This window comes from Phascolarctos cinereus, unplaced genomic scaffold, assembly GCF_003287225.1.
Source record: "Phascolarctos cinereus isolate Bilbo 61053 unplaced genomic scaffold, phaCin_HiC Scaffold_1;HRSCAF=81, whole genome shotgun sequence".
NCBI lineage: Eukaryota > Metazoa > Chordata > Mammalia > Diprotodontia > Phascolarctidae > Phascolarctos > Phascolarctos cinereus.
This window is the reverse complement of record NW_027555514.1, coordinates 172481448-172495205: the sequence shown is the minus strand read 5'-3', so window position 1 is coordinate 172495205 and position 13758 is coordinate 172481448. Positions and strand designations below refer to the sequence as shown.

Genomic DNA, 13758 nt, shown 5'->3' with positions numbered 1-13758 from the left:
CTTATGTATATCTTCAAAGCAGGATGCCATAAAGAGTAGTTATGGTGTAATAGCATTAATGGCCAATAAGTCACAGTAGACAAAATCCAAGGTAGGAGCCAACAATAAAACTCATATCCTCAGGTGACAATGTATTCAAAGTATGGATAACTAGCTACCCAAATGCAAGGAGGAAAATGTAGTTTCATAGGCAGTGGTAAGATTTAATCAGATGAACTCCTAATACGAATAAGGTAAATAAATCTTAGTGAAAAGCAACAGGGTAGACAAAGTATATGTGTGTGTGCATGCACACATCTCTCTCCCTCCCTCTCTCTGTGTCTCTTTGCATATATATGTGTATATATATATATACACACACATACACACATATACACATGTGTATATGTATACACATATAACATATAATGTACAATACATATGTGTAATCATAAATATTTAATATATAGACACACAGAGACATACACACACATACACATATATATATGTATATGTATATGTATATATATATATATGTATACATACATGTATATGGGAATGGCAGAGCAGGGCAAGGATAGCAGGAGGGACTATTGTGATTTAAGAAAATATATGAGAAACTGAGAACAATAGTGCAGAAGCATGGTGGAAAATATTTTGGAAAAAATGATGGAGGGAGAATGAGAAGCAATAGTATTGGCAGAAATGTATTAAAAACCATCTAGGCAGAAGGGGGAAGCTGACAAGTTCAGGAAACATCTCTGGTCTGGCATGGAGGCATGAAGGCATGCTTAGTAGTGATGGAGGACTTCAGTTATATGGAGCTCTCTTTCTGCCAAAGGAAGAACAGCTAATAATTTCTCATCCTGTTTTGCGAATGATTTTATCTTTCAAAAGATGGAGGAACTAAGAAAGGGAACTGTCATTCTGGATCTGATTCTTGCTGATGAGGAGGAACTAGATGCTGCAGAATAAATAATGTGGACCTTAGGGGAGAAGTGGCCACATACTCTTAAAATGAAACATACAGTCTAATATACACCCTACATTTTGGGAGAAAATTTTCAAAGCACTCAGAAAAAGGATGGGTAGCATGCCATGGCCTAAAATTCTACTAGGAGTGTAACAATGAGCAGAGATAAAAAGCTCTCAAGAATGAAATTCTGAATACACAAAGAGTTTAAATTCTAATCAGAAGGAAGAGGGAATTGTTTAAAGAGATAAGTAGGGAAGCTCAGGTAACTCAGAAACCAATATTTTTCATTTGTTCTGTTTTTGAAGATGGAAACAATGGCAGATAACTGAAAATGAACATAAAATTTGTCATGGGTCCTGTAAGAATAATGTCAGGGGTGCTAAAGGAGCCTAGGCTGGGGAAGAGTGCTTAGGATAACAGAAGAGGAATTTTTTGTTATATCAAGGAAAAGAAGAAGATCAAAGATGGGAAAAGACTGCTACATGAGGCGAGATGGAACAGTGATAACCAATAATGATGAGATGTAAGAACTACTCAAAATTAATTTTACTTCTTTTATCTCTGCCAAGGGGAATTATTTTAGACTGGAAAAGAGAGAACTAAATGACTACTATGAAATTAAAACCAAAGATAAATAAGGAGTCAGATAACAAGACAGCCCCTAGGTATTTTTAATAAGTTCAAAGTGCTATAGCCAGACACAGTCCAACCCAGAAGACTGAAAACTAGCAGATAATCAATAACACTTGAACAATCATGGGGGATGGACTTCAAGTCTGGAAGCAAATGTCCCAGTTTTCAAATGATGAGAGCAGAAGTTAGCCAGTACATTATAGACCAGTGAGCTTGGCTTAGATTTCTATCAAAATTCAAGGATACATCATTAAAGTGATGATTAATGAATTTCTAAAAAAGAAGAGGTAATCACAAATATTTGATATGATTTCACTTGAAAATGCCATGTCAAAGTAACCTAATTTCTTTTTTTCATAGAGTTAATAAATTGGCAGATAGGCAGAAGATGTTACGTTTTCACCTAGGTTGTAGTGAAGCATTTGATAAATGCTTTCTTTCTAGACAAGATAAGGGAGATATGGGTTACGTTTGGTATCAATTAAATGATTGCACCCAAAGAGTAGTATTATATGGTCCAGATCAAATCAAGTCAACAAGGATGTATTTATTAAGCACCTGCTATTTTCCAGGCACTAACAACTACAGCTACAAAAAAAATGACAGAAAGACAGCCCTAGCTCTCAGGGAGCTCACAGTCTAATGAAGGAGACAACATGAAAACAACTATGTGCAAACAAGATATATTCAGGATAAATTGGAGATAATCAACAGAGGGAAGGCTTCTGGCTGAAGAAATTTTAGTTTGGACTTGAAACCAAGGATGTCAGGAAGTAGAGATGAGGAAGGAGAGAATTCCAGACATAAGGGACAGGCAGTGAAAATTTATAGCCCAGAAGATAGTGAATCTTGTGCAAGGAACAGCAGGGAGGCCAGTCACTGGCCTTGCAGAATCACTGGATTGCAGAATAGTGGGCATAAGAAAGGTATAAGGAGACTGGAAAGATGAAACGGGGCCAAGTTTTAAAAGCCAGAGGATTTTATATTTCATCCCAAAGGGACCATTGCAGCTTATTGATTCAATAAAGAATTGGCAGGAGGATGGAGAATCAGTTAGGAAGGATGTGTCTAGTGGTGTGTACCACGGTGCTTGGCCCTGTGTTGTTAAATATTTTTTATCAATAACTTTGATAAAGGTACAGGAGGCATGCTTATCAAATATTAGATGACAGAGCTAAGAGGGATAACTAATGTGTTGAATGACAGGATCCATAGATCCATACAATTAACAAGTTGAAATTTGATAAGTATAAATTCACTCTTGGATTAAAGAGAATCACATCAGTAAGTACAAAGTTGGAAGAGGCATGACTAGATAGTATTTTGTCTGGAAAAAAGAAGAAAAATTGAATTTATGTGTTTGAATGTTGATATGGGTCAAAAGTGTAAATGGCAGCTACAAAAGTTACAGTAAGAGGATCGTAGTGTCCAGAATAAGACTTGTTATAATCTTGTAATCTGTCTTGGTCAGACAGCATTTGGAATATTATATATAATCTGGGTGCCACATTTTAAGAAGTTAGGAAAAGGTGGGAAACAGAGAATTTAAAGGACTAGAACCAGGATGGCAAAGTCCTTGAGATTATGCCACATGAGGTTGAGTTAAAGAAACTGGAGACATTTAACCTGTTGAAAAGAGGACTTGGGAGGTCATGGTAGATGTCAAAACTAGAAGCAATGAATGGAAAGTTCAGAAAGACATATTTAGGGTTATTATAAGGGAGAACTTCCTAATGGTTAGAGTTATGGAAAAATACAATGGGCTATGACGAGAGGTAGTAAATTACTCTGAGAAATTTTCAAGAAGAATATGAATGATCATTTATTAAAAAATGCTGGTGAGAAGATTGTTATTGAAGTATGTGTTGGATTAGATGGACACTGGGATGACTTCCTACTCAGAGATTCTGTGAACTTGCAAGGTATACAACTTCCATTTCTGTGTGGGCTTTGTCTGCTAGTATTCTCCATAGAAAATGTATTTGATTAAGAGATCCCACCAGCAAACGTATACCACAAAGACAGGAGGAAAGGTCCCTCCAGTGATGGCGATTATAACTCATCCAGGCCTGTCAGTCTTGTACTGCTCTCATCTATGTTTATCCAAAATGCCAGGTTCCTTCCTCGCTTTCTCCTGATTTTGCAAGGGTACCAATAAAACACTGTCAACATGTCATCCCTTATCTTTACCATGTGACCATTCCATATTTTCTTCCTATCATATATCATTTATGTCTTTATTATTTATGTCTTTTATTCATGTCTTTTATTCCTGTTCTTTGAAGTTCTTAACTGGTTATGTGTTATGGCTTGCCCACAAAACCATATATCTCTTCATTGTCCTCTGCATAACACTGATTTTTAATTTTTTGAGACTTTGTATTGCTGCCTTACAGCAAAACTAGCAGGATGTTCGTGTTAAAATGGTGGGCTTTTGCTTTCATGCTAAAGTCAAGGTCATTAAAAGAGCTTTGCAGTTTCCCAAAGGAAATCCAGTCTGCTCTCCTCCTCTTTCTTCAACTCTAGACCCAATTCCTATAACTTTTATGTCTGTCCCATATATACATAATAATGAACAAGCTGTGTGAGTTGTATATACAAAAGCATATTGTCATCTATGCAACAGACTTTTTCATCCCCTGGGGCTTTCTCATGCAGATGATCAAGCCAGATTCCTTGAACTGGAAACAAAGTTGGTGCCCACCGATTGTCAAGTTTCTAGATAAAGTTGATCATGAATGTAGTAAATATTATTGCTCCTTAAAAATGATGAATATGAAGAACTCAAAACAGCATAGGAAGACACGAACTGGTGAAAAGTAAAACAAGTAGAACCAGGAAAGCAATATGTAAAATTACAACAATAATGTAAATGAAAAGAATAACAGCAGTAAAAAATAGTGTAAGCTGTACAATTATGATTACCAAGCTTGGTCCTGGAGAGGAGATGAAAAAATGAACCTCTTTCCCTTCTTTACAGTTGTAGGGGACTGTGGACATGGGACGTTGCATATACCATCAGACCTAGTTGATGTGTTGGTTACTTTCAATGAACTGTTTCTTTTGTCTTTTTCTGTTCTTTGTTGTAAGGCACAACTCTCTTGGTAAAAAAGAGAGAGGATAGATTGAGAATGAAGATGAAGTAAAAACAAAAGTTATTCATAAAAAAAGTTAAATTCAAAACAAAGTTGGTGGGTTAACTTTAAAGGATCCCTGTATTTTCCATCCCCCTAAACTAGCAATTTTGGCAAGTAGGGTAAACCGAATAAAATGTAAGCACAAATTACTTTTTTTAGACATATTTAGTTGAGTGAGGTAGAAATACAAAGACCTATGTGAGAGAGTCTTTTAACATCATTCCATTTGGGGGAGTCAGAGATCCTAGGATAAAAATGTATACTCCTCCTTTGGGATAAAAGTGCTGTGTGCTCTGACCCCACCAGTCCGTGGTGGATTTCAAAAGCATCCTGGCACTAATCTTCATTGCAGGAATGAAATTCTTCTAGTGACCTTAAGGTCTAAGGAAGAAGCTTCCCTGAAAAACTTGTTTCATTAACCCCTTTTCTTCAAGTTGTGAATTAGTCTTCCCTAGAACTAATGGGCACATTAAGACTTCATTCAACCTCTGGCATAAGGTCTCAGTGGTTTAATACTTGTCCAAAAATAGTTCTGTGATTGTATTAATAGCTCTGACAGTTATATTTGAGGTTTTGCTTATCAATTTTTTCCAGTGCCCAACAGTCTATTAAGAGAACAAATCTTTTAAAAGAAGAACTGGAGGAACTGAAAATTAACTTGAATGTCTCAGAAGAGGAGAAAACCAAAATAGTAACTCAGAATAAACAGTTAGTAAGTGACCCAGTTACCTTTGAAATGGCAGAAATATGAATTGTGACTTTATGACAACATCTAGAAGGCAGCTAGTCAAGCTGCTAGATTAGCAGAAAAAAAAACAGAATATGGAACTAATCTTCCTAAGTTTGACCTGTATTTTCTACACACTTAGTCATCAGACTATTAGTTATGAAGGTTTAGAATATTCAGACTACCTAGTATGAGTTTATGCCCCAGAGATAGCTGACCAAATGTTTGATACCTGAAAACCATTCAAATCTGATAGTACCATTAATTTGCCTGTCAAATCTTCATCTCTTCACAGGATATAGACTGAAAGGGTGAGGTGCTCTGGTACGTATAGGTTTCTTTTAGGTTTCACTAATTTGTTTTTTATTACAATAAGAATGCAAATTAGTGAAGGATTAAAGTTCCGGGGCACAAAATAAGTTAGCTAGACTAGCCTTTAAATCATACTCTGGAAAAAAACTATTTTTAATAAGAACTTAAATTATGGCCTAGATCCAATATAGGTGTTCCATTTTAGACGGCTGGTCACTACTATCATTTTTGTTTCAATATTTTTTTTTTGTCATTGCCCCCACTCCCAACCACAGTGCCTGTTAGATATTGAGTGCTTACTAAAGGATAGTTGACTGATGATCAGCCTTTCAAGCTGGTAAAAAAGTGTTTGCAGGCTGAGAAGGCATTTTAAAATCTATTTCTCTTCAAGGCACTATGGTATAATATAGAAAACATTTGCCAGGAAATCAGAAGAATTACACTAGAGTCCCTGTTCTGACACTAATTTGTTAGGTAACATTAGGCAACATTGGAAGGCCTCAGTTTCGTCATCTGTAAAATGAGGGAATTGAATTCTATCTCAAAAACCGTATGATTCATAGGGCTTTATTATAGGGAAGACTGACTTCACAAGTATTTTAGAATTCTACTACTTTAGTCCTCCTATATATGTCTTTTTACAATCTCTCATTGTAAAACCCTGGCTTATTGACTTCAGTTTTCTTGACAATTTGAAACTTGGGGTTTAGGATGTAAACATCTGATGCTCAGATTGTCACACACAGTTGAACCTAGGAAATATGGAACTTGAAATAGGAAGTACAGTCATATGTGTTTTCAGGGTGCTTTTTTGACAGCAGAGTTCATTGCTACTTCTGGTAAAGCTATTGGGGGAAGAAATAAGGCCAGGGGGTGCAGCTAAAGCGAACTACAGGTTTGGTTTTGAGTTTTTTGGTTTTTTTCTCATTATCTTAGATATAGGTAAAGCCTGCAAGGAAGGGTTTCCTCTTGTTGGTCCACCAAGCTACCTGGACTTCTAGTAACCTAAGAGTTAACGTTGCCTTCAGTGAAGTTTTAGACCAGCTACCACCTGGTGTGCTAATATCTTTAAAATTAGTTAAGAAGATACAAAATAGATACACTTTTATAGACGTTTGCAAATAAATGTGTTGTGACATCTTAAACCGCTGAAATGTTTTTATTTCTTTTTCCCCCTAAATGAACCAGGAAAAAGAAAATCAGGCCCTGATTCTTAAGATCCAGAATCTTCAAGAGGAGGTATATTGCACAGGTCAAACACTGGTATACACAAATGTAGGAAAATCACATAGTGACTGAACACAGTAAAATTACTAATGGTGCAATGTTAAGTCTTTTTCTGTATGGGCTACTGGTTCTGTCCATTTTAGGGGTGGTAACTGGAAAGAGTAGAATTTTTACATATGAACTGAGAGAAGGTATCAAGTCTCTGCCACCTCTGAGGAAATGAAATTTAGGGGAAAAATTAAAGACTGATGCGTTAAAAGCAAGCCCCATTATGCAAAGAGGGACTCTTAATTATACTGTGAAATCTGAGAGGACAAAAATTGTTTCATTCTTCTTTTCAAACTTCTCAGCACCTAGCAGACCACCCCGTACTAACAAATTCTTAATAATTATTGGCTGAATGGATGAATAAATAAGTAAATCTTAACTAATGAGTTTCTAATGTGTAGAACATATTGGAGCCATTGGATAAGAATATGAAAAAGTATTTTTAAAATATAAAAAAGGCAAGAGAATACTTAGATTTGCTATGGCTTTTATGGAGTAAACAAATTCCCTCTTAATAACCTTTGAACCTCAACTGTGGTTAAATGTTTCTCATTTTGCCTGTGGGTAGCCTATCAACTTGAGGGCTATCATTTTCTGCTAAATGTTTTGGTGAGATACGCAAAAAATAAGCCAGGTATTTGATTTAACACTTCCCTTGTAGGCTGGGTAAACTTCTGGAGAAGGACCCCACAATATTGTGTCAGCAGAGCTGAAATTTCCCTGTTTTTCTTTACAATCCAAACCTTCAAGTGAGACCCATTAGGTGTTAAGATGTCTAAATAGGATCACTGGGTTATATTAAACAAATTTAAAGTTGTTGGGGGGGAACAGGAGGGAGAGGTATAAGAAGGGGAAACGGAGGAACAATTTCTAAATCACTTCATTCTAAGATAGCCTTGTAATTATCTATTTATATTGGGTAATATTTTCACTATGCCTGATAAGTAGGGGGTTAAGAGAGATTGATTCACTATGAAGAATAACATCCAAACTTGTTTCTTTTATTTAGCTGGTAGTAATCTTTTTTTTTTTTTTCTTTTTTCTTTTTTTGGTGAAGGCAATTGAGGTTAAGGGGCTTGACCAGGGTCACACAGCTAGTGAATGTTATGTGTCTGAGCCCGGATTTGAACTCAGGTCCTCCTGACTCCAGGGCCGGTGATCTATCCATTGTGCCACCTAAGGTAGTCATTTTCCTCTAAAAAAGTAGGCTTTGGTGATTTCCAAAAGAAATTATTTACCAATACAAGGGTGAATATTGAAAGTATTTTACACAGGCATATTAGAGACATGGACAAAAATTGCATAGAGTTAAGAAAGCATGGAGAGCTTGTGATTTCCATTCGTGAAACAACCATCCAGATTAAATTAAGAGCCATCAAAGTTTTATAATGTCATCTTGCAGCTAGAGATGGCCTTAAATCCAAGAAAATCTGGGTTCATGTCCTGCTTCCTGACACATATTGGTTGTATGACCCTGGGGAGACCTCTTAATCTCTTAATGCTCTAGGTAATTAAGACTAAATTGCAGAGAAACTTCCAGCCTGCATTGGCAGAGGAAATATGCTCACCCAAGAGTTCCCTATGCCAATGAAATCACAGGTCCTTGTAAGTAATTTGAATCATTGAAGCTTCAGTAGTTTCATAACTTTCAAAGATAAATGTTTTCCTTCCGTTCAGTTTTGTATACATGTTTATGTGTATTTTTTATTAGAATAAAAGGAATATCATGGATATAGATAGATTGGAAAGGAAGATTGATGAATTGACTAAAAGTGAGATTGAACACCAAGTAAGCACTTCCCAAATACTGGTAAAACATTTTCTTCTGATACTGACACCTGCTGATATTGAAACTGTTGCCTTTAATTTTAATCATTGATGTTTATCTACTAATTATTTGAAAGCTGGGGAGGAATTATTATGATTATGATTATTTGAAAGAGTACCTAATCATTGTAAATTGCTTCATATTCAGGATTATATAACTTATACCCCATAAAGAGATGAATATGGTAATGGGACTTAGAAAACCTGCCATTGATAGCTCTGATAGAGGTCTAGATGCTTTTCATATATCATATGTCTACATTGTATGTGTCTAGATCTGTAGTTTATAGTAAACAGAAAGGAGCTATTTTTAAGTTCATTAATCTGAATCATCTTAAATTATTTGAAATTGTTTATTTGAACCGAAATCACTTTCCTTGTAGTATATTAGCATCTATGTAAAATACATATGAATTTCACAAATTTTACATTTCCTAGAAGGGATCCAGACTCCCTGCATATTTTCACATGATATTATTACATGATAATAGTTATAAGTGTGTACTAAGTCTCTCTTAACAATGGGAATGACTGCCCCCAGCCAATAGAATAATATTGGGATGCCAGTTTCTGAATCACTGTTTGGTTTTTCCCTGTGTGTGGACTGAAGGCCTATGTTCATTTTATGCAAATATAGAAGGATCATTTATATTCTATTCTATTATTATAGATGTATGTTTATTTTGAGCTTAAATAGTGTTTTAATACCTTTGAAACGATCTTTTCTGAAGAAAATCAAGGACATCTTTTTTTTTAAGTTGTGCTTCTTACAGCTGACTTGGACCTTCAAGTGAAGAGGCAATTCTGTCTTACACTTGTTGGTTTGTAATAAATATGCAATGTATAAATATATGTATACACACTATATAATACTTTCATTTTCACCAAGAAAGTGTGGGTTTTCTATCTATGCTATCTATTCATACAGAACTACTGTTCCACCATGGAAAATTCCCTTTGCAGGAAATGAAATAGGTCTGAAAAAAAAAATCACAGTCTCAGAGTTAGATAGGACCTCAGAGGCCAACGAATCTAATCCATTCCTGAATATGAATCCTCTCTACAATATCTGCAGTAAGCGGTCTTCCAGCCTTTGCATGAAGAATTCTGTGAGGGGACACTCATTACCACCTGAGACAGCCCATTACACTTTAAGGGAGTGCTAGTATTGGGTAATTTTTTTCCCCTTATATAAAACCTACATTTGTCTCTTAGCATCTTCAACCCATTTCTCCTTAGTTCTACTTACTAGGACTTTTTTTTTGTAAGAGCTGTTCAAATACTTTAAGATATATCACATCCTCTCTAAGGATGAGTGATATGAGATATTTTGCTGGGCTGGGCCATGTATCCTAAATTGTAGTAGTTTTCTAAACACTACTTGAGACGCATACGTTGTGGCTAGGCTTCTGTGAACTTAGGATCGTCCATATCATAATTATGTAAAAAGGCTTTGAAAACCATGAAAGGTAAAGTGAAATGATGCCAGACAGGAAGTCTGTTCCAAATGGCTGTGGTTTTTCAGCATGCCTGAATAAAAGTATTCCTGTATAAAAGAATCAAGTTAGCTGGAAACAAAATAAACAAGACAGTCCTTTCCCTCAAGGAGCTTACCTTCTAATGGGGGAAAGATATATTTGTCACATGACCAGATTAGTCATTTTCTCCAGACTTTTTCACGATCCTCCAAACACCCTCCCCCAAAAAAGACATATGCACCTGATGTACAATAGGTACAACTTAACAGAAGATCAACTTCCAAACAAGGTAAACTCATTTAACAATTAACAGTAAAGAACTGTAATACTTGAGTGTCCACTCAGCCCTCTTCTCCATCAGTCTCTGAGTGGTAGTGGCAGCAATAGAAACATATCTTAGGTTTTGTGCAGGGCTGCCTCCTAGGATAGAGACCCACATTGTTGCAGTGACTAACTCTGAACAGCCTGCCACCTCCCGCCTTTTAAAGAAGCAATAGAAGTTGATGATTCCCAGTGAAGTGAAGGAAAGGAGGAAAGGAAGGGAAGCTGAAAACATGTTGCTTTTTGACTGGGACTAGGCCCTAGGGTCAGGACTCCTATAGCTACAGTGACTTGCCTGAACAACTCTGAATATGCCTACTGACCTTTGCTTTGGGGATCTCTGAAGGTGTGAAGATATAGCTATCTGTGACAAACACAACATTCATTTGGAAGAGCATTTGAGGAAGGCCTACCACCTAGCATTGGCATTATCTCAGAAGACTATGGAGAAGAACAAGAAAGGGTTTTAAAGCTTAACTGTTAAAAACTGTACTGGCGGGGTAAGGTTTTGTTACGAAATCTTGATGTGCTGGGGAAAACCCAAGACAGCACATTGACAGAGAGCCACCCCATACTAAGTGGCGAAAAGAGTAGGTATTCTACCAAGCTACAGAATTACTCCAGAAAATGATCAGAGCCTTTCAGATATTATGCATTTCAGTTATCTGCTGTCCATGGGAGAATGTTACTCCCACCCTTAATAAGTATGTAGAGGGACAAGAATTCAGGAGAGACATGAGTTACATAAGGCTATTCTTCTCCTTCCTCCACAACTGCCTTTACTCATTCTGAATATAAACTCCTTGAGGACACAGACTTTCATATTTATCTTTGTATCCCCAGTACCCAGCACAGAACCCAGTATTTAATAGGCATTTAATAAATGTTTGTTGTTCAGATAATTTTGTAGCATTGCCATTCACCAAAGCACTATTGTAGCTGAATTCAGCAGGCACTGTATTGGGGCTACAAAGGTGACAAATGACAGTTTCTGCTCTCAAGAAGTTTTCAAATTAGTGAGGAGCGAGGCATGTTTATATTACATATACTATAGTATATACACTATAGTTTAGAATGGGGAAAGTTCATAGACAGGGCCAAAACAGAGAAACATGAGGTTTAGAGCTCTCTCCTAATGAGGAAAACTAGGTGGTCTAATCAGGGGAATGGCTTCCCTTCCATTTGTTTTCTTTTCAGATGAAACTACACATGTGTGAGAACACTTTGCTTAATAAAGATGCCAGTCTGCATAAGGTTGGTTTAAAAAATAAACAAAAGTTATGGTCTAGATTTGGGGAGAAAATAGCAAAGACAGAGTAAGTCATAATTTTTATTACCTATTAAAATAGTTCATGTTTAATTCAATTCTAATGTCCTAAGGCTTTTCTTTATATCATTTATGAAAAAATTTCTCTCAGTTCTCCTGGGATGAATTTAAATATATCTCTGTATCTTGAAAAGTTGGAGTACTTTTCTTATAAGAACATAAATGTATATGTCTCTTATTGTAATACTAGAGGGAAAAAATGTTTTAAGTCTCTGTCATTAAACGTTATGCAGAATTAGATCATAGGATCATAGATTCAGACCAGAATAGACCTTTGTGGCCTCAAGTCCACTCCCTTCATTTTATAGATAAGGCAAGTAAAACACAGAAAGGCTGTGACTTGCCCAGAGTCACACATTTAGTAAGTATTTGAGGCAATATTTCAAATCATGTGTTCCTAACTCCCAAGTCCAATGGCCTATCCATCACTCCATTGGGTGAACCTGACTCTGCTTAGCATTTTAACTTAACTCTGTTTTGGTGATCTTTGATCATCTTCCTATGAAAGATTCTGGGGAGAGATGACTTAAGGTGGCCAGAGAGGCAACAGGAAGTGCACAACCAAAGCAAGAAGTCTTCTGAATAATGAATTCTAATGTGAACTCTTTGTGAGCAGAGATTGTTTTTACCCTTTCTTATATCCCCAGCACTTAGCACAGTGCCTGACACATAAAAAGCACTTAATAAATGCTTGTTGACTGACTGATAGAGGAAAAGCCAGTGGGAATGGAGCAAGTGTTTGACATTCTTCCTTGTTTGTCCTTAAGAGAAAGGAAGTTTTAAAGGTCACACTTCCTTGAGGAGTTTGGCTAGTATACTGACCAGAGTACTAACCAGAAAGCCTTTGGAGATGAAGTACATTGATTGGCTTCTTGTCACTGAAGGAGAATCAAAACATCATAACCACCTTTGCCTTCAATTTCTGCCTTATGGCATTAAGATATTTCTGTATGTCTCTGATTATGTTACCCCTGACTTTTATTTTCCAGTATAAATAGAATGATTTTAAGGGAGGGACAAATTGATACTGTTAGTCTTAGGTAAGTAATTAATAATTTTGGGGTGCATATATAACTTGCTTTCATCTTGAATTCAGTTAAAACAACTGTAGTTTGGAACCTGAACTTGTGGGAATGTCTTTTGCAACAGAACTACTTTTTGCTCAGATTTTTTAAAAATGTGCATGTCACTAGACAGAGTCAGAGAAAAATATGGCTAGAGGGAAAAGGATGTCTTATTGTTACTACTTTTTTTTTCTTGACTCAATCTGTGATTTCATTGGTGTAGAGAATTCCCAATGATGAAACTACCTTCACCAATGTAAGCTGGCACCTGCTCAGAAACTTAAAAGTCATGGAGAATTTCCTGGCAGTATTAAGAGTTTAAGTGACTTGCCCAAGGTCACACCCATTATGTGTCAGAGGCAGGACTTCTTGACTCTGAAGCCTTGACTCTAACCATTACACCATGCTGCCTCTTCTAGACTAAATCTGTTTGTATCCAGAGGGTCTCTAAAATTCAGATGCAGAACTTCTGAACTCACTTGGTTCATGGTAAGTAACTAAGTGTGTTTAGTTTTTAAGCCATAAGCCTGGCAGTGAGTCTCAGGGTGAGTAGGCAGATTCAGTTCACCTGGTACTGTAGGACTTAATTACTAATGAAGGTTGATGGGTTAGTCTATTAGATCTTTTGCTATTAACTCTCTATTCAACCTTACAGAAAGATTTACACATAGAAGATCTTAAGTCAGTCCTTGTGGAGTACAA

At 36.4% G+C, this 13758-nt stretch overlaps 1 protein-coding gene across 1 annotated transcript in view; it reads left to right on the top strand.

The window, feature by feature from the left end:
- Positions 1 to 13758, top strand: part of IRAG2 (inositol 1,4,5-triphosphate receptor associated 2) — a 115324-nt gene that overhangs the window by 22337 nt on the left and 79229 nt on the right. The window contains exons 7-11 of the mRNA XM_078150034.1: positions 5320 to 5437; positions 6953 to 7003; positions 8751 to 8828; positions 11863 to 11919; positions 13712 to 13758. The exon at positions 13712 to 13758 is cut by the window's right edge and continues 13 nt beyond it. Of these exons, the coding sequence (XP_078006160.1) occupies positions 5320 to 5437; positions 6953 to 7003; positions 8751 to 8828; positions 11863 to 11919; positions 13712 to 13758 (351 nt within the window). The remainder of the gene's footprint in view (positions 1 to 5319; positions 5438 to 6952; positions 7004 to 8750; positions 8829 to 11862; positions 11920 to 13711) is intronic.